The sequence below is a fragment of the Leuciscus leuciscus genome, assembly GCF_965113295.1.
Source record: "Leuciscus leuciscus genome assembly, chromosome: 1".
Classification (NCBI taxonomy): Eukaryota; Metazoa; Chordata; class Actinopteri; order Cypriniformes; family Leuciscidae; genus Leuciscus; species Leuciscus leuciscus.
Window position 1 is genome coordinate 75,091,074 of NC_138725.1, and position 26,568 is coordinate 75,117,641.

Sequence of the window (26,568 nt, forward strand, 5' to 3'; positions counted from 1 at the left end):
TTCATTAATAGTATTCATCTTTACGTGATACTTTTCCAGTTTGAAGAAGTATGAGGAATTTTGTTCCCTAACCACTGTTTCCGAGACCTTATAAAAGCTCCTTCTGCCTTCCTTTTATATATTTTATCCAGGCTCTCTTGTAAGTTAAGCATTTATATTTTTAGACGTTAAGACGTCTGGCGAAATTTGAGACATTACCGAAATGCCTGTGATAACTCTCTGTTCCTCCACTTTTCTAATTTTAGCAAGTTTACTACCAAGCTTCCTAAAGTATTTTGCTGATTCATATTTAAATAACTCCCAATTAAGACTAAAATAATTTTCCACCACAGCTTTATTAAAAAAATGTTTAATCAACTGTGGGATTTTCTGTTTAACCTCCTCCATTTTAAGAAGAGAATTATTAAGTTTCCAGTAATTGGCTTTGTAAACATTATCTGAAAATAACTAAATGGAAATGAATACTGCTTTATGATCGCTTAAAGGACAGGGAAGAATATTAACTGAGATATCCTGCTCTTTAATACTTTTTGAAACTAACCAGAAGTCTATGCGAGGAAGCCTAGTGTTGTCTTTATTACTCCAAGTGAATGAAACTACATCTGGGAATTTAACTCTCCATATGTCACTTAAGTCATACCTGTCCATGAAAAGCTTAAAATATTCATTTCTATTATTATCACGTGTGGGTGGCCATCTGTCAATCTCAGACTTTAGAGTAATATTAAAGTCTCCTCCAAGTAAGATGTGAGAATTTGGAAATTTTGTTAGCCAATGCTTGAGTCTATTTTCTATATTAGCAAATAATTGGATGTTTTCTAACTTGGAATTGTACCCATAAATGTTGAATATGATTAAAACAATCTTGTTGTAACCAACCACTTGGCAAATAAAATGCCCTTTTGGATCTGTATCTGTGTGCAAAATGTCACCCTTGTATTTGTGCTTCAACGTTAAGACTCCAGCTGATCTTTCTGAACAGTGAGAAAACCATAAATCGTTCCCCCACTGAGATCTCCAAAACTTCTCGTCATTTGAGTTTGAGATTCCTGACAAAACGAAAAATCTGTGTTCAGCTGTTTAACAAATAAAAATAAAGCTTTACGTTTAGTTATATCTCTTAGCTCCTTGGCGTTTAAAGAAGCTATAGACAATGACATTTTCTAGAATAGAAAAAGAAGCCTTTTATTCAGGCTTCAGAATAAAATAGCAAAAAAAGCCAAGAGCCTGGAAAAACACTTGGGTTATGTGCCAAAAAATAAAGGAACATTTTAACCAGAAATATGGGAATCTAGAAGTTCGTCTCATGTAGGGCTGGGACGGTATGGATTTTTTCTTACCGCGGTAACCCTCAACCCCCCTCCCCACCCTCCCCCAGTTTTTTTTTTCTGCGACGTTGCGGCTGGAACAACAAACAAAGTGTGTCAATGATAATCTCAGGTAGTGTTTATGTGCTTTATTTAATGTTAAAAGCATGCAATGTGACTTTGAATATTGTTTAGTGCTCCAGCTTTGTAGCTGTAAAAGCAACAATGGATAATTCACCTCAGATCTTGAAATTAAACAAATGGAAACAAGAACGTTCAAACTGTGAACATACAAGTGTATTCTTTGACAAATATTGTTTTAGTAACTCAGTAGCCTATGTATTTTTAATAATGTTTAAATGGTGTAATATTTGTGAATTTGATTATGTAGCCTATTATCCATTTTCTTGCAAGTGCCGTCAATATTACTCTCTGGTGCTGTGAGTATGCACTTGCCGCGACTCCGCGAGGGTTGACAAATGCGGTCTTCACGTGAGAGAATTCTGTTAATAAGCACGTGCAATTAAAAGCTGAGGTCCTGCTTTTACTTTTTTTATTTATTTATGGTGCGGCTTAGACGCGGCGTCCGTCGAAAATAGACTAGGCGCCTATCTTTATCGAAGCGGCGCTGAGAGACGCTTCTGAAACGCGCCGCGTCGTGGCTGTTGTAAACACAAGCATTGACTAGAGTGGGCGCGATCAGCTCCGGTAGCGCGTCGCAGCCGTAACACGCCACAGAGTGTAAATAAGGGGTTATAGTCAATAGCCTACGAATGGAATGTTATTATGTGTCATGAAACAACTTGCGAACTTGCGAAAGGTCGGATTTGTTCCATCTTTTGATGATAAGTTTTGTTTAGAAAACCTTGAATCCATGTAAGACACAATGTTATTAGACACAATCCATGTCATTAGAATCAATGAATCCATGTCATTAGACACAACGTGAACACATGTGAAGGCCAGTGTTTAAAATTATTATTATTATTTATTTTTTTGCGGTGATGACGGTTACGAGCTCAGACCCGCGGTAGGCATCACGTGACCGCGGTATTGCGGTAATGCGGTAACCGTCCCAGCCCTAGTCTCATGTACATTATTCGGGAGATTACAGACCATTGTCAGTTCAGTTCTTCACGTGATTTCCTTCCCATCGACAAAAGCCCGTGCTCCAACGAAATAAGCAGATTTACCTTCACTACGTGCCTTAAGGCCAATTTATACTTCTGCGTCGGGTGCGCGTAGAAGGTACGGCGTAGCATACGCATTGACGTGTACCATACGTCGTACCCTTCGCCGTACCCTGACGCGCACCTCCTCGACGCGGACCGCAAGATCTGTGATTGGTCGGCTGGATAGCATCGCGTTTCCTCCTACCCATTTCCGGAATGATCTTCTGCACTCTGCACCGCCCGCCCGCCATTTTTAAATTCCGAAGATCAGTGAAGAGCCATGGAAATAAACCAAGTGACCGAGAGATTGCTTGAAGAAGTGCGGAAATACAGCCATCTGTATGACTCCTTCAGTCGCCATTGCTCGTAGAAACCTAAACTCAAAACAGCCGCGAGGAATGTAAACACAGTGGAACTGGAACATTAAAACCCACCCGCGCCAACTAGCGTTTCGGCGGTGTAACTGCAGAGCAACACAGACATTCGCAGAAGTATAAATGCTCACGACGGCGTCGCCTACGTGCGTACCCTACGACGTACACTACGGCGTACACTCGACGCAGAAGTATAAATTGGCCTTTACTCACCAAAGGCCAAATCTTCAGCCTGGCCTCCTTGACAGGTTGAGGGAGGTCTTCAACGAAGCGGAGCTTATTATCACGCATGACGGGGTGATTTTTTTTTTTTTTTTTTTTTTTTTTTTTTGCCGCTTTCCATAGAGCATCTCTGTAGTTTCTCTGGAAGAATCTGATGATGATGGCTCTCGGCCGAGAGCTGGCTGGTGTTAGTTTCCCAATGCGATGGGTGACGTCGATCGCTGGTGTCAGTTTGTCATCTGGCAGAATACTCCGGCAAAGCTCTGTAACCTTTTCCTTCACATTTTCCTTCAGTTTTCGGCTACTCCATAGACCTTCAGGTTCCACCTTCTTGAGTAAGTCTCAAGTTCACACACGTGAGTTAGGAGCGCCGCCACTTTTTTTTCTTCCTCTTTAAGGCGGCCATCAACATTCTTGACTCTCAGTTGTGCTTCTTTTACTTCATTGCACACAAAGTCCAGAGTTTTCTTTAGCCCTTCAATTTTCAACGCGTTTCCATCAATTTTCTTGGAGTTTTCACTCACCAGAGTTTTTATGGAGTCAGCTTGCTCCTTAATAAGCTGGGAAAGGGTAGTAATGACGATGTTGTCTTGGGATGTGGGCTCGTGTTTTGCATTATAGAGAGCCTTTTTGCCGCTGGGGAATCACAAGGAGTCACAGGTAGCGGGCAAAAGTTTCCCTCCGACATGGAGACCTCTACTGTCGACATAGAGCTAGCATAATTGTGACACGTCACGAGGCTATGAGAGCGTTATTTGGCTGCGCATCAGGGATGAGCTTTTTCTTGTTCTTGTGCATTCTTTTCCTTTCAGGCAGTGACATTAGGTTGTTCTCAAAGTGATAAGAAATAGACCGATATAATAGGACTGCAGTTTTTCTTGAAATTCCACCAAATTAGAACTTTTGTGCAGGAGCTCAGCAATAACAAACTTACTCAACCGCCATCTTGGCTCCCCATATTTGCTCTGCTGCTGGCGTGTCACGCATGGCGATGACGTCACAGATAGGCAGACTGAATCGAGTAACGTTTAATGCCTTTATCATTAAAAGTGTTAAGAAAAAACATCCATATAAAGTCTGACATTCTTAAATCCAATGCGTTATTTCATAGTATCGATACAATTGATTCATTACCTTTTAAAACGATGTTAGATCGATATATGTCGTCTGGAAGGCCAACTTGCCGAGCACAGATCGATGTAGTTGGATCATAGGAATATAAATCGATACATCGATGTAGTTGAATCGTTACACACCTAGTTTTAACATAATCATTATTTCACAATCATTTCACCTGAATTACTGAACTCATATAAAGCCCAATTTCTGAGTTAGGTATACTTTGTTAATTACAGCATAATATTTCTAACTTTTAAAAAATTCAAACACCATTTCTTATAAGATTCTCATACACAAGTATGACTTTTGTTTAGTTTTTAGACACACTGACATCAATAATCAGCCTGTGAATCTCAACAATGGTGACAATAATAAAGCATGTTGCAGTGCATTCTGGGTGCCACCAATCAAAACTCATTCATGGCTCCCATCATGCATTGCTGCATGAATAAATAATGAGCTTATGTTCAGAGTTGATCTGTTTGTCACCATTGCTGAGATTCATACGCTAATTCTTGATGTCCATGTGTGCCTAGATAAACAAAAATAAGAGATTTTTATTGATTTGATCATTTGAATTTCATTGAAAAGTAGTGGTGGAAATTTTGATTCTTTCCAGAGACTCGTTCATTTTCAGTTCGTTTACCAAAATGATTCGTTCAGATTTGTTAACTAATTCGTTCAGCGATAATTTCTTCATATTACATATACTGCAGCAGGTGGCGAAAAAGAGTGTATTTTATGCTATGTTTTAACAAACATATTTACTTTAAAAAAAAAAAAAGTGATTTGGCTTTGTTAAAATGTGTGCCTTATTTACTAAATTAATAACATAAGTCTAAATAAGTGGTTCAGATGACCAAACCAAGGTTGTCTTGCATAATTAACATTTTAATTGTTTAGTCAGACATACACATTCATAAATCTGGGATTATATTAAACGTTGATGTTCTGTATGTTGAATATTAGGGGTGTAACGATTCATCAACTACATCGATGTATCGATTCATATTCTTAATGATCCAACTACATCGATCTGTGCTCGGCAAGTTATATCGATCTACACATATATCGATCTAACATCGTTTTAAAAGGTAATGAATCGATTGTATCGATACTATGAAATAACGCATTGGATTTAAGCACGTCAGACTTTATAAGGATGTTTTTTTCTCAGCACTTTTAATGATAAAGGCATTAAACGCTAGACGTGATCGCCATGCGTGGTGCGCCAGCAGCAGCGCAAAGACAACAAGCAGCGCAAAGTCTCTCACCTCAGAAAAACGGACTTTCCTGTCCTCTCTGCCACTATACTGCAGTAGCGCGCACTCTTGAATTGCACACGCAAATGCGGCGGCGCGCGCTGCAGGCTTATATTGTTTCACTAGCCTATATATAAAGCACAAAATAAACTACAAGCATGCAACGTCGTTACGTTTTAAATTAGAAAAAAACGTGTTGTCCAGATTCAGTATCTGCGTCAGATGATGTTGTCAGGCTATATTTCAGTGTCATTATTCTATCATTATTTTCATAACTTGTAACGAAATAAAGTCTCTCACCTCAGAAAAACGAAATCTCATGTCCTGTCATCGTTATACTGTGCTCGTAGCCTGCACTCTTTAATTGCACGCGCATAATTAATTGATAGCCTACCTGATTCCCTATCAAGAATTTTTGGCTAAAAAGTCACTGAATCGATTTCAAGTCACTGAATCATTTCGGATCGGATCGTTCTAAATGAACCAATATCGTCCTTGAATCGTATCGACAACCACGAATCGCGATACGAATCGAATTGTTGTTAAAACGAATCGTTACACCCCTATTGAATATGAATATAAACAATTATATGTGCACACCTATAACTGCGCTTTGAATGAGATTGAATCACATGCTAAATGACCGATCTACCCAGTACTCTCATTCACGAACGAAAGTACAAGTATAGTTCAATTCGTTCATGAACGAGATCTCTCTCTCTCTCGTTCAGACTCAAAACAGAGCGATCTCAGTCAGTGATAGGAATATTCGTTCAGTAGATCCAACCAATTACATGCCCCTTCACAGCCCGAACTGAAATGCTATTTGCTGACGTTACGCAAATGAGACCTAACCAATACTGTCATTTTTTTGGTTTGTTTTAGTTTTTAGAGAAGTGCATATGACATGAATAAAACGTAATGAATTCATTTTTGATAATACAAAATGAACACAAGTAGTCAAGTAAATTGTTCAAAGTGCAAAATACCACAAAACTAAGACTAAAACACACAAACAAAATATAAGAAAAGCAGGTAACGAGAAGTGTAAATTTAAATCAAGTAAACAGTCAAGTGCACCCCCCTTAACCAAGTAAAAAATGACGATGTTAATTTGTCTTTGTTATATTTAACCATTAGCTTGAGTTATTAACCTGTTTTCATTACAATGGTAAAGTGTAAATTTCTTTCTTTGATGCAAACATGCTAATACACAAACCTAGCTCTATCGGTTCGCCATCATTATCGTTCAAACAACTGGTTATTTTCGTACATGAACGACATGTACCAGTTCGTTCAACTCGTTCACAAACGATAAGATCTCTCTCTCGTTCAGACTCAAAAGCAACTCGGTCACGGTCAGTGAAGGGCGTATTCGTTCACTACATCCAACAAATCACATGCTCCGTCACATCTCATACTCGAAGGCTATTGGCTCGAGGTTCATTCTTTGACAGGTTGAAAACACCGGTTCACTGAGCTGCGCATGCGCTGCTAATAGCGCCGCGCTGCTGTGGAGGGAGGGATTTCACATTTCAGTGAACGAGAAATGAGTCAATGGATTATGTGAACGAGAACGATTCGTTCACCTAAAGGATTCGTTCAAAAAGAACGATTCGTTCACGAACGTAACATCACTAGATTATTAAAAAAATTCTGGATCTTATGCTGTGGAATCACAGTGATGCTGTAATCAACAATATACATTTAAGTCAGAGATTAGACTTTAAATGAGTTCAGTGATTCAGGTCAAATTATGATTAAGTCAAAACATAACCAACACCACCTTATCAACTTATCTCTTTGTTCATCTAGCCATTACAACTCAGATACAACAGTCAAACAAAACCTAATGTTAACAGTTTAAGGGCCAAAAGACCCAACTCAAGCAAACACCGATCACCATAACGGTGTCTTAAAAAATATATTTTCTCCTTCAGTGATTCTGCTTGTTAACATCAGGTGTCTTCAATGCTCAATCATCACTCAATGAATCACTTAATTAGCTCATTAACTTTAGCACTCTTGATTGTTAATTTAACACTCATATTTTAACACTTTAACACTCTTGAGTCTGGAGCCAAATAAACTCCCAGGAAAGTTCATTTAACACTGGAGTTTTTGCTGTGTTATAATGATTTAATATCAGTAAATTGACTTACAAAACTTTTATTTCCTTTATTTCAAGGCTACTCTAATATAGTGATAAGTTCAAATCTATCTTAAATGATTAAGGTATCATTAAAACCTTAAAAAATACTTTACTTGATATTGTACCTTAACCTTTAAAAGAAATGGTATTTGTACCTTTTAATGCTTGGGGACATATATGTACCTTTTTGACCCTCAAAAAGGTACATGTATGTACCTTGGGGGACAGAAATGGACTCCTGCTGTACCCCTATTTCTGAGAGTGTAAGAGAACTTGCCAGAATGTTGGTCAAAGTTACACTTTTGAGTCAAAAAGTTCAAAGTTTTAGATGATTAAACTCTCTCTGTCTCCCTGGTATATTTTTGCATATTTCTGGTATATTATCTGACCGGTGTTTGATTATTTTTTTCTGTTTACCTGCCTGTCACGGTGGCAGAGTTTCACTAAAGCTGCCATGGAAGTCTGCATTTGTGTTTGAACACAGACACAATACCTTGAAATTTGAGTTATCAGTTTTGAATTCAGTTTAATTCCTCCCATTGTCTGTTTTTTTTCCTCTGAAATTGCTGTGAACAACAAACCATTTCTTATATTGCTTGGTAGGAATATATATTTATTTCTTTATAATATTTACCATACTTGGCCCTCATGTCACATCACTTATTTTTTCAGCCCTTTTAACCCCACAGCAAAATCATTTAGTGTCCACACAACAAAAAAAAATTGAGTAAAATTGACATTCACTAATAAAAATTATTCTGTGATGAAATAAATGCAAAACAAAACAAAAACTAATGTTATTTCTACATGAAAAAGTTCAGACAAGAATTAAGTCAATCCTATATTAGTACTCAAATCAAGCTTGTAGAAATTAAAGTGAAAATTATAATGATATAAAATTATAAAGTAAAACCTACTAAAATTTTCACTGTTATCCAGTTGAATTTACACCGTTTATCATTGCTTTTATTGTTAGGTTTGGTAACTTGCCATTTTGTGACATCTGGATTCATTTTCTACTCAAAATGACACATTCATACTCAAAAACAATCTATCGAATGTTACCGTCATTGTGGACCAAGTACTGAGTTCTCTGTGTTTAAATGTTAAATCCTTTGCGTAGATACACAATATCTATTGTATTATTCAATTTATTCAGTGTTTCAATTAAAAGTTATCTTTGTTAGATTTATTTGATAGTGATGGGAAGTCCGGTTCTTTCGGACAGTTCATTTCAATAAACCGGTTCACCAGTTCTTTTACATCCTGACATAATGACGTCAATTCTATCATCCCGGCGGATAAAAAATACATTCAAATAAAGGCATTTGTAATCATAACTTCAGTTAAATAATAATAATCATCATCATAATCATCTTGGATATGTTTCTTACATTTATGTTTTGCAAATTAACTCTATAGAGGCGATGTGCAAACGTGAATGTTTTACATGTCTTGAAGATATCAGTGAACAAACTGGTCTTCATCAATTTGATTTAATTTGTTATTAAATAAACTTACATTTGCTGAATTCGGCCCCTAATTTAAGTCCTTGTTAATTTAATTTAATTTAAGTTGCTCATGTATCAGCACAGCCAGAGTTGTAAAGTCCAGGTTCAGAAAGTAAAAGTCCATCTCAGTATTTTGTTCCAATCACCTGGGCCCGGGTTTTCAAAAAGGTTTAATCCGGATAAAATTTATCTGGATTTAGTAATCCTTTTTTTTTGCGATCCGTGATCACGTAATCCAGCTTACTTTTGAGCCAGTTTTTCAAAGCAACATCGGATTGGATCAATCTGATCCGGATAGAAACTTTTCAGGATCACCAAATCTGGATAACCAGTGCTCAAACAGGATAGGAAATCACAATGTAGACCTATAGATATGTAAAGAGCAACAAGTAGAATAGCCAGTGTGGGGTCAATATACGTTTATTTTTATTTGAAATGAAAACACACACATTAAAAAAAAACTAAAAACAAGAAAAAACCCACCCCATCCTCTTCCAGCAGTCCGCTCATTCCATTCTTTGCATTTTTTTGGTTATTCTGTAATCATTGCATGCATCACTAATAAATTCTCTAAAAACAAAAATATTTTCGATTGTGATGAGTGTATATATATATATATATTAGGGCTGGGCGATATATATCGCGATATTGTTATGCGCATCTCGTCAGTAAAGCCGGTTCCTTGATTAGTAGTAAATCGCCATCACCTGCTTTCAGATGGTGCGGCATTTACTACAAAGAGCCGTAGTTAACTGACAAGCTGAGCCATATCGCATCAATATCGCGGACGTATCTGCAGCGATAATTAATGCGATATGGCTCAGCTTGTCAGTTAACTACGGCTCTTTGTACACAGCAAAAACTCCAGTGTTAAATTAACACTCCTGGGAGTGTGTATGAGTCCACACTCAAGAGTGTTGAAGTTAATGAGATAATTAAGTGATTAATTTAGTGAGGATTGACTATTATTGAAGACACCTGATGTTAACAAGCAGAATCACTGAAGGAGAAAATCACAAATTGTAAGTTACCGTTATGACGATCATTGGTTGCTTTAGTTGGACTCTTGACCCATATATTATTAACTTTAGATTTTGTCTGTCTGTTGTTTCTGAATTGTAAGCACCAGTTGAACAAAGAAAAAAGTGATCTGATGGTGTTGGTTATATTATGACAATCATCATTTGAACTTGATCACTGAACTCATTAAAATCCTTCTTTCTGACTTCAATTTATATTGTTGGTTAGTGAATCTGCATAAATGCCCAGAATTTTTGATATAATATAAAGGATTTCTTAAAAGTTGTTTTAAAAAAAATAAAAGACCACTCTTTTAGGCACACACAGATGTCAAGATTCAGTCTATGCATCTCAACAATGGTGACGAGCAGAATATTCAATTAGGAAAAGTAAATTACATAGACAATTCAGATCATAATTTATTCATACCGCAATGCATGATGGGAGCCATTAATGAGTTGTGATTGGTGGCAGCCACTGCAACATGCTTTATTATTGTCACCATTGTTGAGATTCACAGGCTGATTATTGATGTCTGTGTTTTAAATGAATTTATCTGAATGTGTTTTGATCAGAACAATGTTTATTAAATATTTTGAATTATAAGTAAAGTACTGATAATCATATCCTGAAGAATCACTAAACTGCTGCTAACAAGTTAAGCCAAACTATCTCAATAAGTTTCCTTTTTCAGATCATAGCATGATTATGTCAAAACATAACCACCACTATAAGATAACATTTTACTTTGTTCATCTAACTGTTATAATTCAATAACAGCAGACAAACAACAGTAAATATTAAAGTAAACATGTAATGGTCTAGATAGAGCCCAACTAAATCAAACACCCATCACCTTAATGGTAACTTACAATTTGTGATTTTCTTCTTCAGTGATTCTGCTTGTTAACATCAGGTGTCTTCAATAATAGTCAATCATCACTAAATTAATCACTTAATTATCTCCTCAGCCCTAAATACCGCTCCATCTGAAAGCAGGTGAGGGCGATTTACTACTAATCAAGGAACCGGCTTTACTGACGAGATGCGCATAACAATCTCACGATATATATCGCCCAGCCCTAATATATATATATATCAATTAGTGACAGAATAAAATTTATTGTTTTTGGTCAATTTTGACAGCTGTTTGGGGGATTATTTTATGAGGCCAAACTCTTTCTACTTTGCTGGCCTATACTGAAAGGCTGAATACGTTAAAGCCTACCTAATCACTGTAGCCTGACAGATGAACAAATAAAATTAAAACCTTATGAATAAATAGGATATCTTGTAAGATATTGCATGATCCAAATATAGTATTATTTAATACATTTTTTAAGTTTTCATTACATTTTGGGCATGAAATCCACGCTGAATCCACCCTTCTGATGGGATCAGTTTAATCCAGATTTTTTGGATCAAAGTGATCCTAATCCTGCAAAAAAGTTCTGAAAAACCCAAACTAAAGGTTTGATCCGGATCAAAACCAAGACTGGATTACGTGATCTAATCCGATTATGTAATCCGTTTTTTCTTTTGAAAAACCCATTTTCAAGATTTGATCCAATCCGTTATCCAAAATCCTAGTGGATTACTTTTGAAAAACCAGGCCCAGGATTTGCTAATTCAGACAGGAGACAGAACTAATTAGTGAAATCAGCTGACTGAGTTCATGGGTGGAATAAACATATGACAGGACTTTTACTCTTTGCTTCCCTGATGTTGGCCGGGAGAGTGTTTCTGTGTTTATTTGGCCGTTTAGGTGCGCAACCAAAGACAAAGGCTACTATATTTCATCACGGCTGGATGAAAACGCTAAATTATCCAAATTGACAGAGTGTGTTAAAGATATAAAAGATTGGATGACGCGTAATTTTCTTTTATTAAATCCAGACAAGACAGAGGTACTAATCATCGGTTCAAAAACCGCCCACAAAACCTCTCGCAATACAACTTTAATATAGTAGGATGTCCTGTTACTTTATCCTCTACAGTAAAGGACCTGGGTGTTATACTAGACTGCAACCTGTCTTTTGAAAATCATATTTCATATGTTACAAAAACCGCCTTTTTCCACCTTAGAAACATTGCTAAGCTACGTAATATGCTATCAGTTTCTGATGCAGAAAAGTTAGTTCATGCATTCATGACCTCGAGACTGGATTACTGTAATGCTTTATTAGCTGGTTGTCCTGCATCCTCAATAAACAAGCTACAGTTAGTCCAGAATGCCACCGCTAGAGTTCTTACTAGATCAAGAAAATATGATCATATAACACCGATTTTATCATCACTGCATTGGTTACCTATAAAGTCCCGTATTAATTACAAGGTATTGCTACTTACTTATAAAGCCCTAAACGGCTTAGCTCCAGTCTATTTAACGGATCTTCTATCGCCCTATAATCCATCGCGCTCTTTAAGATCACTAAATTCAAGGCTTTTGGTCATACCTAGGATATCCAGAACCACCAAAGGAGGGAGAGCATTTTCACATTTGGCTCCAAAACTCTGGAATAGTCTTCCTGATAGTGTTCGTTGCTCAGACTCGCTCTCCCAGTTTAAATCTAGATTAAAGACGCATCTCTTCAGCCAGGCTTTCATATAATATTTTTAATCTTACAGTTAAATCTGGCCTCTAGTTCATAAACGCCAGAGGAGAACTGGCCCCCGACTGAGCCTGGGTTTAATGAAATCATATTTTGTATTTTAAGGTCACCATGATGGTGGTTAGCGTTTGCTTTAGTTGTGCTCTTGACCCTTGACTCTTTAGTATAAAATATTCTCTGACTGCTATAAGTGTGTGTTATAAAGCACAGTTGTTGTAGTTAAGAAAGCCATGAGAAAATGAGATCAGGTGATGTTGGCTGTTTGTTGATTATGCTGACGATGACATCATCGTGTAATTTCCTGAATTCCTGATCTTATTCAGTGTGTAATGCTTTGATTAAATTGGACTTATGATTTTAAAACTGTTTTATTCATATTAGAAGTCATCTGATTCTACAGCATGTCTAGCAGTGTTATTTATCAAATAATATATGTGGTTTTAAAAACTATTTAGTGCACACAAACCTTTCATCTCTATGGCATTACTTTTAGACACACACAGACATCAAGAAACAGCATATGAATCTCAACAATGGAAAACAATCAAACAAAATATCCAGATAATCAGATCAACTCCAGCTGCATAATTTATTAATGCCGCAATGCATGCTGGGAGACATGGGTGAGTTTTGATTGGTGGTACCCAGCATGCACTGCAGCATGAAGCATTTCATTGATTGTCACCATTGTTGAGAGTCATACACTGATTCTTGATGGTTAAGTAGTAATAATGTAGAGAAAAAAAGTTTAATGCACTAAATGTTTTTAAAATCCTTTATATTAATTTAATAAACAACACTGCTCTCATACTGTAAAATTATATGGCTTCTATTATAAAAACAACAACATTATAACCAAAAAGTCCTGTATAATCAAAGCATTAGACACTGAATAAGATAAGGAATTCAGGCAATTACATGATGATATTGTCATCATCATCAGTAAACAGCGAACATCACCTGACCTCATGGCTTTTTTTAGTTATAACAATTGTGCTTTATAAACACACAATGACAGCAGCCAGAAAAAGTATATAAAAGAGTCAAGGGTCAAGAGCACAACTAAAGCAAACGCTAACCACCATCATGGTGACTTTAAAATGCAACATGATTTCTTTAAACCGGAAATTAAATAAAGTCAGTCTGGTTAGTTTTAAGTAAAGCTAGTAATAAGTGTACGGCCATGCTTTTCACCTTTTTGTTTGGCAAAATGACATCAGCAGAGGTCAAAATCTTGACATCAAATTGACATCGACACTTTGACGTCAATATGACTCTCATTTTTTACCTATTTCGTGACATCATTTTGATATCAAGGTGCCCGCTGGGAAGTCAAAGAGTAACTTTTTCAAGTCAATTTAAAATTAAGCAATCACATTTGAACCAGAAACCTGATACAATGGTGTTAAATCAAAATTAATTGTTTAAATAAAGTCAACAGCATAAAAAAAAGATGTCTGAGTGCATTGCATTTTCAGTAGTCAGTAGTTTTCAAGTTATTGTACTCCTCTGACTAATAATAGACAATAATATCCTCTGATCAACAGTATATTGAAAACATTTTAAACCCAGAAACAAATGCAAAGGTGATCATTATTTTATTTCAGTGATTGTTACATTATATTTAATATTTCATAAAATGATTATATATTTCCTTCAACTAATCAGATTTTATATATTGTTTTAAATTCCCCACACCAGTTGGAACACAAACTGGTAAAAACACAAGCTAAATATACATAGAATGTGAAGATCTGCTGGATTCAGTGCAGCAGGAAGTAGGAGAGCAGAGAACAGCAGAGGAACAGGAAGCTCTGGGTGACACTCTGAGCCCCGTTACACAGGTTCCCCTCACAACATGAGATGCTCTCAAGGCCACTAATACTAACTGATGCTCCGGCATCACAAACTGATTTAGAGGCACAGCCTTTAATAACCATGGTCTCATCTGCATTAGTCTCTGAAAAATAGAAAAGAAAACAGAAGTGGATTCATGAATGGAAGCTTGAGGTGTCTAAGCTGGCTATTGGTATATGTAAACAATAACAAACACATAAGATTAAAAAAAGATTTAAAAAATCACTTCATCCTTCTCACCTGTTCCTATAATGCAGCGGTCTTCACTCCCTGAACAGCTCAATACATTTAAGCAGCTACTCTCTCCATCACAAAAGTAACATTTATTTCCATTTGGGGTATAAGAGAAATCTACAGGAAGAAGAAAAAATAGTTTTGTTTACATTGTTCTGGTCTTATTTCGCACACTACATAGGTGCTCATTGTTCCAATGAAAATTTGTCCTCATACTCTTTTGTAGAATTGGAATAATTTGTAAAATTAAAACAGACATGATGATCTGCTTTTTCAATGCAAAAATGTTCTCAATAAACACCAGCAATTGCTGATAAAGCACCAACTTAAAGAAAGTCAAGGGTCTAGAGCCCAACTAAAGCAAACACTGATCTCCATTATGCTGACCTCAAACGAAACATTTTCAATAAGACAACATCTAACGTTAAACCTCTGTAAATTCTCAATAAGATCTTCTGTAGACGTGACAGAAATAAAGTCAGTCTGGTTAGCAGTGTTGGGAGTAACGCGTTACAAAAGTAATGTATTACAGTAAATTACTTTTTGTTGTAACGCAGTAGTGTAAGGCATTACTAATCAATTTTCAGTTATATTTTACTCGGTACATGTTCAGTAACGCTTGTGTTACAACACACTTTTAGCCCAAAATGTAATTGTAAAAAAAAAAAAAAAACAAGGAAAAAAAACAGCCAGACCGCGAGACATTAACGAATGAAAAATGCAAGTAAGTTATTACCTGTTCGTGGTCAGTCAATAGCCGCGTGTGGTGTCCAAGTTTGAAAATAAAGACTAAATGACAGCTTCTGATATATTTGTAAGGCGATTTATTTCATTAATCTCTAGGGGTGTAAGAAAAAATCGATACACATGAGTATCGCGATATTTTATTTTGCAATACTGTATCGATTTTCAAAAACGCAATATCTTTTTTTTTTTTTTTTTTTTTTTTACGTCCAAAAATATTCATGGTAAGACGGTGGTTCACGTTTATGTTGTTTAAAAGGCTCGCCAAACGGTGCGTGTCCACTGCCACGGAGCGAGCAGAGCAAGCGTTTTCAATTCATTCCATGGAAGTCGAGCTTCACGCTCAGCAGTGCATTTTGGGATTGACAGCGGACCGGAGAAAGCGTTGAGAGCGACTGAGAGCGTCAAAAGGTTGGGCAGTTCTCGACTTTATGCAAATATCAAGCGAAAAACGCGGTCGGCAGTTTATGATGGATTTAGTGCGTAAATCATTTTGTTTACAAATTAGACTCTTTGCAGTTGTTTATATATGTTAAAGATTTTATTTTGGATGTGTTTATTGTTATTATATTGGCTGGGTTTATAAAATTGAAAGGATTTTTGCTTGGTGCATTTGGAAACAAAGCTTGTCTATTTCTAAATGTAATCGCGTGCATGATGATTATACTGTCCGTGTGTTGAAAAAAAACAAACACACTCGTAACAGACACACCCCAAAGCGGAGACGTTACAGCGTTGCCAGCGGCACCGAGCGTAGTTTTGCCGCTGTAGTGGACGCGCACCGTGAAGCTGCGTTCACACCAAACGCGAATAGAGTGTATGGCGCGAGTGATTTCAATGTTAAGTTAATGCAAAGACGCGTTTACGCGCGTCTGGAGGTCCTGTGGCGCGAATGAGGCGTTTAGCGCGGCAGACGTTAATTTGCCTCATTCGCGCGTCCAGTTCTTTTAAAATCTTTTATCACATAAAAACTTGATTTCAATAGGCCTATATGACACTTTCATTTTGTTCACTTTCATTCATTTTCGTCCAGTTCACGTTGTTGTTTTGTATTGTGACAGGGGCTATGTATTTTCTTTTATTATGGCCTACTTGAGAAATATAAAAATTTGCTCACTAAGAACCTGTGAACCACAATACCAAACTGGCAGTCTGATTTTCTGTGAACTGAATTGTTAACCTAAAGTAAACTTCTTTGACTTTTATGCACATCATGTCTTTTTTTAAATATTATTTTTTCTAAAATTATAGTCCTACTTTAAAAAAATCCCAATATATCGCCTTATGCACAGTATCGAAATATATTGCAATATATTGAATCGTGACCCATGTATCGTGATACGTATCGTATCGCCAGATTCTTGCCAATACACAGCCCTATTAATCTCCCTCTTGCTGGTGTACCTTTGTATTGTGTGACATAGTCCAGTAAAAGCGTGTTTAAGGCAGGTTTTACAGGAGTGCCGCGAGACATGATTTCGGTCTCTGTGCTCGCGCTGGCCAGTGGAAAAGCGGTTAATGGGAGAATATGGTAGAAGACTGTACATTCGCGGGATGGACGTACGCATTACTCTGTTTGTTCTATCTTTTCTTTCTAACCAGAGAGTAGTCCGTTTTCTTTCGTTTTGAATTGTTCTGTTTAAAAGTAGTCATGTCTGACTGTGAGGCAATAGACGCTGAGTTTCTGTTCATTTATGAGACGCCGGCGCCTCCGTGTCCTGGTTATCTCTTGTCTACTATATTTACTTCTTACTTATTAAATCCAGGCAATTGGTAGATGAAACATTGATTACAATTAAGATACAATTGATACAAAACAAAATTCACTTTAAAGAAAGGCTTTGTGCTTTCTGTTTGAGGTCTCTGTGAAAGCTTAAGCAGTTATTTTGTGCAGCTTTCAGAGCGGTCACGTCCTTTACGGAGAACTGACATGACCGTAACATCATTTTTTCCTCATAAATGCGAACAAGAAAAATATAATAAAATGAATATATTATGTTCTGTGAAAAGCCAACCCTTCTTCATCCGGTGGGGTAGTATTACTTTTGGTTTGCTTAGTGTAATTCACAGAATTACTAAAAAATATTTCGCTACCTAAAAGTTAAAGATTTTTTGTCACGCATGCATGTCTATTTCCCTCATATTAAATATAAAACGCATGTGTGTAGACTGATATTTTTCTAATGTCTGGACTCATTTATTTAGGCAGTAGCCAATGGATATATAAACAGACGTTTCAATATATTGGTGTTAAATGCATTTGCAAGTTTTTTACTGCAAATGTCACGTCCATAACGCTGGAATTGCCAAATTTTAAAGAATTTATTCTCAACTAGTTTTATGGTGTAGGTACGTATTTTATAATGTTAATTTCAAATAATACTAATAGTAATTTAAAGATGTCGTGATTCTGCCTTCTCACACCGCGCACCGTGACACAGGTTCATGAATCTGAGTGTCGCGGTTTCATATCGCATATCTTTACAGCCCTAGTCATTTTAGAATGTTAAGTTCTACTTCTGTAGTTATTTTGGTTAAAGTAATACAGGAGTAATGTAACGCATTACAATTCTCAGACAGTAATATTGTAAGGTAAAGAATTACTTTAAAATAACAGTAACAATTACAGTTTGGAAGTACAGTAACTTGCACAACACTGCTGGTTATAAGTGAAGCTGGTAATGCTGTTTGTGGAGTTGTTTAATCAGATCTTTAGAGAGTTAATGTCTTTTATCTTCAGTTCATCTAAGGCTGTGTCTGAAGAAAGTTGTAGTTTGTGTTCTTATTACTCTTTCTTTCAGTGCTTATTCACAGCAGGAGTTTGAATGATCGAAATAATGTTTCAGAATCAGGAACATCACACTAACCTTTAAATGTTTAATGTTTTATGACTGTAAACTGTTGACTGTAAAGTACAATACCTGGAGCATCTTGGTCGTTACACAGGTCTGTGTCACAGCAGTAAGAAGACACCTTCTTATAGCGGCCGATATTGATGAACCCATTTACACAGTCACTTGATGAAGCACACCGTTTAACAGGATATGGATAACCCCAATCTGCAAAGCAGGATGAAAAGACAAACTTTGTAATATAAAATGACCACTAATTCAATTCAAACTCATTTCACTCTCTGACAGCAGATGGCACTGATGATGGAGCAGCAAAAATGCAGCTGTAACCCCGGTAACCCCGTTAAACGAAGCTGCTGCACTACTTTGTTTCTAAACAGTATTTAAATGTTTTAAACAGTCATTCAGATTTTTTATCTATTCTTCACAGCACTAAACTTTTAAAAACTTAGACTTAATAGGCTATATATATATATATATATAAACATTAACTAACAATAAAAGTGCATTTATTAATCTTAGTTCATAGTTTCAACATTTTTAAAATCAAAACCAAAACAAAAAAAGTATTTTTTAACTAACGTTAACAAAGAACGTCTTCTGTAACAAATGTAGCTATTGCTTATTGTTAATGTTATTCCATTAAACAACGTTAACTCATGAGACCTGATTCTGTTATTATTGTTCTTTATATTTCTTTTGCACTTTAATATGTTTAAAACATTTTTTTTACTTCATACATTTTTGTGTATTGTTTTGTTGTATTTAAATGTTAAGTTCTTTTTGTTATAAGAAAAAAAAAGTTATTAAACCTGTTATAGTATGATTTTTTCACCACATTTTTTTGCAACTTATTTCAATATCATGATAATACCGTACTGTGATAAAAGCTTCAGCTATTATCACAACATTAAAATTTGATACTGTCATACATCATCCTCGTCTTACAATAAGATTTCTGACTGAGGCAGTTGGTTCCACTGGAGCATGTTCTGTTCTGGTCACAATTTTCCCACTCCCCACACTCATAACAGCTGAGAGAGTGTCCTTTAGTAATTAAAAAAAAAAAAAGAGAGAGAGAGAGAGATCAATGATCTGTATTTGTATTCAATAACATTAAAAACAAACATTATTTGTCTTTGTACCTGCAGAGAACAAAATGAAGAGAAGAAAAACTGAGATTTGCAGATCCATCTTTGATCAGGAGGTGAATGTAAAAACTAACCTGTTTCGGCACCCATTTTATAGCTTCTCAAAAGAGGAGGATCTTCATGAGAAAATGAAAGATAAACAGAAAGACAATGAAGTAAAAACAGTACATATTAAGTTATTTACTTGCAATATTAAAACTTCAGCAGAGGGGTCTAGTATGAAAATGAATCTTGCCCTTTATAAGAAAAGTATACTTAACGGATAGTTCATGTAAAAAATAAATAAATAAATAAATAAATTCTATCACCCTCATGCCATTTCCAAACCTGAAAATATTTGGGCGGGGGAATATTGCCAATGGTTCAATGTTATTTTGGACCCAAATCCGTTAATATGGTACATAAATAAATACCATAATATGGTAGCAATTTATTTTACTTTCCTGATGTACATACTATTTACTAACTCTAGTAATTACAATAACTGGGTTCAATAACTAACCCTGAACCTACCCCTAAACCTAACCATAAAGTGTATTGTTCCTCTATACTCCTTACTCAAGGACACAACTCTCAGGATGAAACCAGATTACTTTTTATTCCGCTTCTTCTCCTCACCAACTCTCTTAAACACTCCCCACCTGGATATAACCTGCCATTACATAAAGAACTTATGCGAAATGCCCATTTGTTTGCTTCTCATTTTATTTACATTATTATTACTTCCTTCTTCTTTAACATTTATGTTATTCATAGTGGCTGTATTTATATTTCTTTCTTTTTTCTGTGAAAAAAGCGATCATGCAATATAAAAAATATAACTCTAAAACTTAAACATTACACATTTAGCATGAGTCTGTTGTGAAATGATTAATAACTCTGTATGCAAAGTTAATGGCTGCATCTCAATTCATATACCTGCACAGCAAAATCCCCAGTGTTAAATTAACACTCCTCAGTGTATGTGTCCACACTACAGGGTGTTAAAATTAACACTGAAGCAGTGTTGAAGTTAATGAGATAATTAAGTGATTAATTGAGTGATGATTGAGCATTATTGAAGACGCCTGATGTAAAATCACCATTATGGTGCTAAGTGTTTGCTTTAGTTGGGCTCTTGACCCTTAACTTTAGATTTTGTGTGGCTGCTGTAACTGACTTATAACTGCCAGATGAATAAAGAGGAAAAATGTTCTGATGGTGTTGGTTGTGTTTTAGCAGTCATTTTTGATTTGAATCACTGAACTCATTTAGAGCCTAATCTCTGAGTTAGGTTTACTTTATTGATTATAACAGCACTGTCATTGCATAGCATAATATATATTGTTTGCATTTTCAATGAAATCCAATGCATTTGGAACCAAAGTTTTTAGTTTTTTATATTTATTTATTTATTTTTATTTAGACACATAGACATCAATAATCAGCCTGTGAATCTCAACAATGTTGACAATTATAAAGCATGTTGCAGTGCATTCTGGGTACCACCAATCAAAACTCCTTCATGGCTCCCATCATGCATTGCTGCATGAATAAATAATGAGGTTCATATTCTTGATAATTTCCTGCATTCTTACTATTTTATTTTATTTCTGCCGTTTTTATGTGACTTTTTTGTCGTTTGTTTTCTAATGTTCAGAGTTGATCTGTTTATCTGAATATGCTGTTTATCACCATTGCTGAGAATCATACGCTGATTCATGATGTCTGTGTGCCTAAATGAAACTTTTTATGTATTATTTTTAATCAATCAGAAAAGACTTTAAAATTCATTTAGAAACACAGACATCAATAATCAGCCTGTGAATCTCAACAATGGTGACAATAATAAAGCATGTTGCAGTGGCATCCACCAATCACAACTCATTAATGGCTCCCATCATGCATTGCGGTATGAATAAATTCTGATCTGAATTGTCTATGTAATTTTCTTTTCCTAATTGAATATTCTGCTCGTCACCATTGTTGAGATGCATTGACTGAATCTTGATGTCTGTGTGTGCCTAAAAGTATGATTTTTTTTTTGAACAACTTTTAAGAAATCCTTTATATTATATAAAAAATTCTGGGCATTTACGCAGAATCACAGTTATGCTGTAACCAACAACACAAATCAAACACATAAAGTTCAAATGATGATTGTCATAATATAACCAACACCATCAGATCACCTTTTTTTTTTTGTTCATCTGGCAGTTATAACTCAGATACAGCAGCCAAACAAAATCTAAAGTAAACATATAAGGGTCAAGAGCCCAACAAAGGCAAACACCCATCGCCATAACGGTGGCTTACAATTTGAGATTTTCTCCTTCAGTGATTCTGCTTGTTAACATCAGGTGTCTTCAATAATGATCAATCATCACTAAATGAATCACTTAATTATCTCATTAACTTCAACACTCTTTAGTGTGGACTCATATACTCTCCCAGGAGTGTTAATTTAACTCTGGAGTTTTTGCTGTGTACAAAGAGCCGGCGATACGTCCGCGATATTGATGTGATATGTCTCAGCTTGTCAGTTAATTACGGCTCTTTGTAGTAAATGCCGCTCCATCTGAAAGCAGGTGATGGCGATTTACTACTAATCAAGGAACCGGCTTTACTGACGAGATGCGCATAACAATATTGTGCGATATATCGCCCAGCCCTAGTTATAACTCAGTTACAGCTAGGGGTGCAACGGATCAAAAAACTCACGGTTCGGATCGTTTCTCGGATCAGAGTCACGGATCGGATCATTTTTCGGATCAAAAAAAAAAAAAAGACAAGACAAATAAACACAAGTTTTGTCTTTTTGTTTATTAACATTTTTAAAATATTAAATTAAAATATATAAAATCAACAGTGGGTGTGCGACGGGTTCATTCCATGAAGCGTGACTATAAACACACTGATAGCGTTTGTGATGGCTTTAGCCCGGTCTGATTGTGCAACGTTGAGCTCCTGTCAGTGAAACACTGAGGTGATGTCGCTTCAAATGCGTGGCCATGCTTGATGTGTTTCCACGGATGTCACGATACTACTTTTTCACTTCCGATACGATACCGATGCCGCAGCATATCGGCTATTTGCCGATACCGATATCAATCCGATATTTTTATTTTATTCTTGAACTAATACTACTAATAATAAAATATATGGAAGCACTTTGCTCAATTAGCCACATAAAAACATCTCACTCAAATGGAGAACAAATACTTCTCCAGTATATAGTCCACAACAACAGTTGATAATGAAAGACTGTCACCCTTTATTCAAATGACCTTGAGATATGTTTGGTAATTGTAGGCTACCTGAATGAATTTAAAATTAATTTGCTATATTTCAGATCAATATATTTGTTTCCTTAAAATTTTTATTAACTTTAACGTTATTCTCATCTGAATTATAAATCATTTATTTCTGTATAAAATGATACTACCATTAAAAACACATTTGATTTTCTTTTTTAATCAATGTAGAATGTGTAACTTCAAAATAAACAGATTACTCTGTTTGAGGACAAGAAATGAAAACCAATGCAATATAATGTCCAAAAGATGAGATAATTTTTGCTTTTAAACAGCGTGTGTGTGTGTGTGTGTGTGTGTGTGTGTGTGTGTGTGTGTGTGTGTGTGTGTGTGTGTGTGTGTGTGTGTGTGTGTGATTGTTCGATCGCGCCCGTGCCTCTCTCTCTTTCTCTCTCTCTCTTTCTCTCTCTCTCTCTTTTTCTCTCTCTCTCTCTCTCTGTCTGACACACACACACACATTCCAGCATACATCGCAGCCTGTTCATTTTGCCGCGTTCATATTTTTTACAGTCTATGGTTCACACCATACGCGAATAGAGAGTCAAATTCGCGTCTAGTTCGATGCTTGAACAGCTTGAATCCTTTCGCGCGTCCAAAGCGAATAGGACGCGCCGCGCGCGTATAATGATAAAGCGAGCGTTTGAAGCGAAATAGACGCGTGTTCCAGGGAAGCCAAAATGCTCCCATACAGGGGATTTATATGACGCGGGGCGTTCAAGCTCCTCCGTTCCTCCGCTCGCCATGACCACGCTGTGTGTGGACTGAACATGCGCACAACTTTTTTTTTTTTTTCATAAATTAATCCGCGGATCACGTGTGTGCCGAACCGAAGATATTGATCCGAACGGATCACGGATCAATGATGATCCGTTGCACCACTAGTTACAGCAGCCAAACTAAATCTAAAGTTAAAAATGTCAGGACTCTGGTCGAAAATCTGTTCGTGTGTGTTGTCGTCTTCACATCACGGCACACCACACACTATAGGAGCAAAACTGTTAAATCTAGGATTTTTTGTCCCCTACGTTTGTGGTCTCTCAGATTTTGAAAATCGTATAATTTTAAATGTATTTTGGTGTGGCCCCAGCATTACTGTTCTTGCCATAATAAAGAGTTTCAGCAGTCAGAGAAATTTTAACATTAAAACATCAAGAGTTAAACTGTCCAACTAAATCAAATACTGATCACTATAATGACGACATCAAACCAAACTATTATTTTCAATAAATCATCAACATCTAAACCTCTGTTAATATCTGGTAATGCTGTTTGTGGAGTTGTTTAAAGGGTTACTTCAGGATTTAGCATTAAGCTTTGTATTAGTAGAAAACCTGTAGTATTTTCGAATTACCATGCTTTCCACCCTCATATCCCCCTGAGACAAGAGATTTATGTATTTTTTGTCTGGAAAAAATCCTCCGATGACGCAAAAATCGTCATTTTGCGTCATCGGAGGATTTTCTGGACAGAGGCTAAAGACTACAGGCAGTAGATGGCGTTGTTCCGCATGTTTTCAGCCCGCCCATACAGGGTGGGATCTCACTCACAGAATGTACACAGTGTCAGCCGTCTTTCTTTGGAAGCTAAGCTAGCAGGCTCTTGTTCTGTGGAGAAAGCTGAATAGTAGGAGAAAGCTGAGTAAGTAACCATCCTCCTTTTCCCGGACTTGTCCGGCGGGCGAGATCGTTCAAAATGTCCGGGATTCAGCTTTTGCTTTCTGCGGTTGCCATTCATTGTTTACATGCACACCTTTCAATCTAACTGATTTCATTCTGATTGGTGAATTTGAATGTAGTGTTTACATGAACGCTAAACAAGTGATCGGTTGATGTGCGTTTTACCATTGCTAAGAAAAATTCCCGCTCCTCCGTGAGAGATGCGAGACCCGGCGCGTCTCAGTAATCACGCCACCGGCCTCGCGCTGTTCTCCCGCGGCCGTCAGCCTCGTCCTGCTCGCCACAGTAAACATGATGAATGGCGACTGTAGAACGCAAAAGCCGAATCCCGGACATTTTGGACGATCTCTAAATCCCTCGCAAACTCATTACGTAGGCTAGCTTTGTTGTTTTCATCTGCGCACTCTTACCGGTAGGCGTGGCCTCCTAAGGCAGCGAAGCAAGTGCATTCTGGGAGTTGTTGTCTTTCATCCACATAAGCCAAAAATACTTTTTCTGGCTTTTCTCAGTCTAGAAAGCTCCAAATTCAAAAATGTCTTCACATTTCTTCTACTTAAATGACCTATTTTAAATACACATTCATCTTCCCAGAGGTGAAGTATCCCTTTAATGACATTAGAGCCTGACATCAAACAAATGTTTAGACGTCAACCCAATGTTCATTTTCAACCAAAATTTTACATCTGAGTGACGTTGGAGTCCACGTCCAATAATATTTCTAGCTGAGGTGACTCACATTGTGATCATATAGAGAGATCATTGTGAGATCAGTGTTGACTGGGTACGATTGAGAAGGACTCCAAGAAATGTCTCAGTTTTCAGCACATACAATCACTGTTTTGTGGAAGTGCTTTTGCACCCGGTTCCCCAGCATCTCTTTAGGATCAACACTGTAGAAAATGATTTGAACAATAAGTTATGACAACATATGTTTTTACATTGCTTTAACTCATCAAAATAAGTTAAGCAATTTTCAGCTTTTTTTTTATATAAGTTATTCAACATTCAGCAATTTTTTTATTTATTTTTATTCGGTTTAATGTAATGTAGTGGTTTGGTCATTCAGGTTCAGTGAAGATAAAGAGGATTGCTTCAGGGAGATCACCACTATAATATATGCACAATGCTGTCACGATATTGGCATTGTGTTAAAGTTATTCAAACATATTCCACTAGCCCTGGTCGAGTAAATATTCTAAATAAATAAATATATTCCTATCATGGAATATGACAAAAGGTTTGTTGTTCACAACAAGTTCGGAGGAAAAAAACAGACAATGGGAGGAATTAAACTGAATTCAACTGATACTCTCAAATGTCAAGGTATTGTGTCTGTGTTCAAACACAAATGCAGATACTTCCATGGCAGCTTTAGTGAAACTCTGGCACCGTGCCTGGCAGGTAAACAGAAAAACATTGGGCAGATGAAGACATTCTGAGTAGGGCTGTATACCTTGGAGAACCTGGCGATACGATACATACCTCGATACACAGGCCACGATTCGATACGTACCTCGATACAGAGCTGTCTCGATATGATTTGATACAATGTGACACGATTCGATACGATTCAATAAAAATACATGGGCCAGAGGCAATTAGTTAATGCTGAACACATTTACTCAACAAACAGAACTCTGCATTTTTCTTCAATTTATTGAAGACAAAAGTGCATTATAACAAAGTGCATTTTGCTTAAATATTTGCAACTTTAAGTGCTCTGATTAATTGTACACAAATTGTATTAATCTGGAAATTACCACAAGTCAACATTTAACTTTCCAAGGGTACAGTCTGAGCTCACACAAGCACAAAATCTTATTATTATTATTATTATTATTATTATTCTTAACTTCTTATTAAATCTTCTTATAATTCTTTTTTGTGACACCATGTACTGCCATAACATATTTCACTATGAAATCACTTAAATGCTACATCTTGCTTTAACATTTGTCACAACAACAAATCTACCTCATAACAGGATGGATTTTTAAAATATTAAGGCTA

The 26,568-nt window shown here is 36.4% G+C and overlaps 1 protein-coding gene across 1 annotated transcript; it reads right to left on the bottom strand.

The window, feature by feature from the left end:
- Positions 1-13,872: 13,872 nt before the first annotated feature.
- LOC309476921 (urokinase plasminogen activator surface receptor-like) lies at positions 13,873-19,632 on the bottom strand (the record flags this gene model as incomplete). The annotated part of the gene is made up of 5 exons (XM_082140074.1): positions 13,873-14,711; positions 14,849-14,959; positions 18,508-18,645; positions 19,387-19,485; positions 19,584-19,632. The coding sequence occupies 5 exons, from the start codon at positions 19,630-19,632 to the stop codon at positions 14,515-14,517; spliced, it is 594 nt and encodes a 197-aa protein (XP_081996200.1). The 3' UTR covers positions 13,873-14,514.
- Between the last annotated feature and the right edge of the window lie 6,936 nt (positions 19,633-26,568).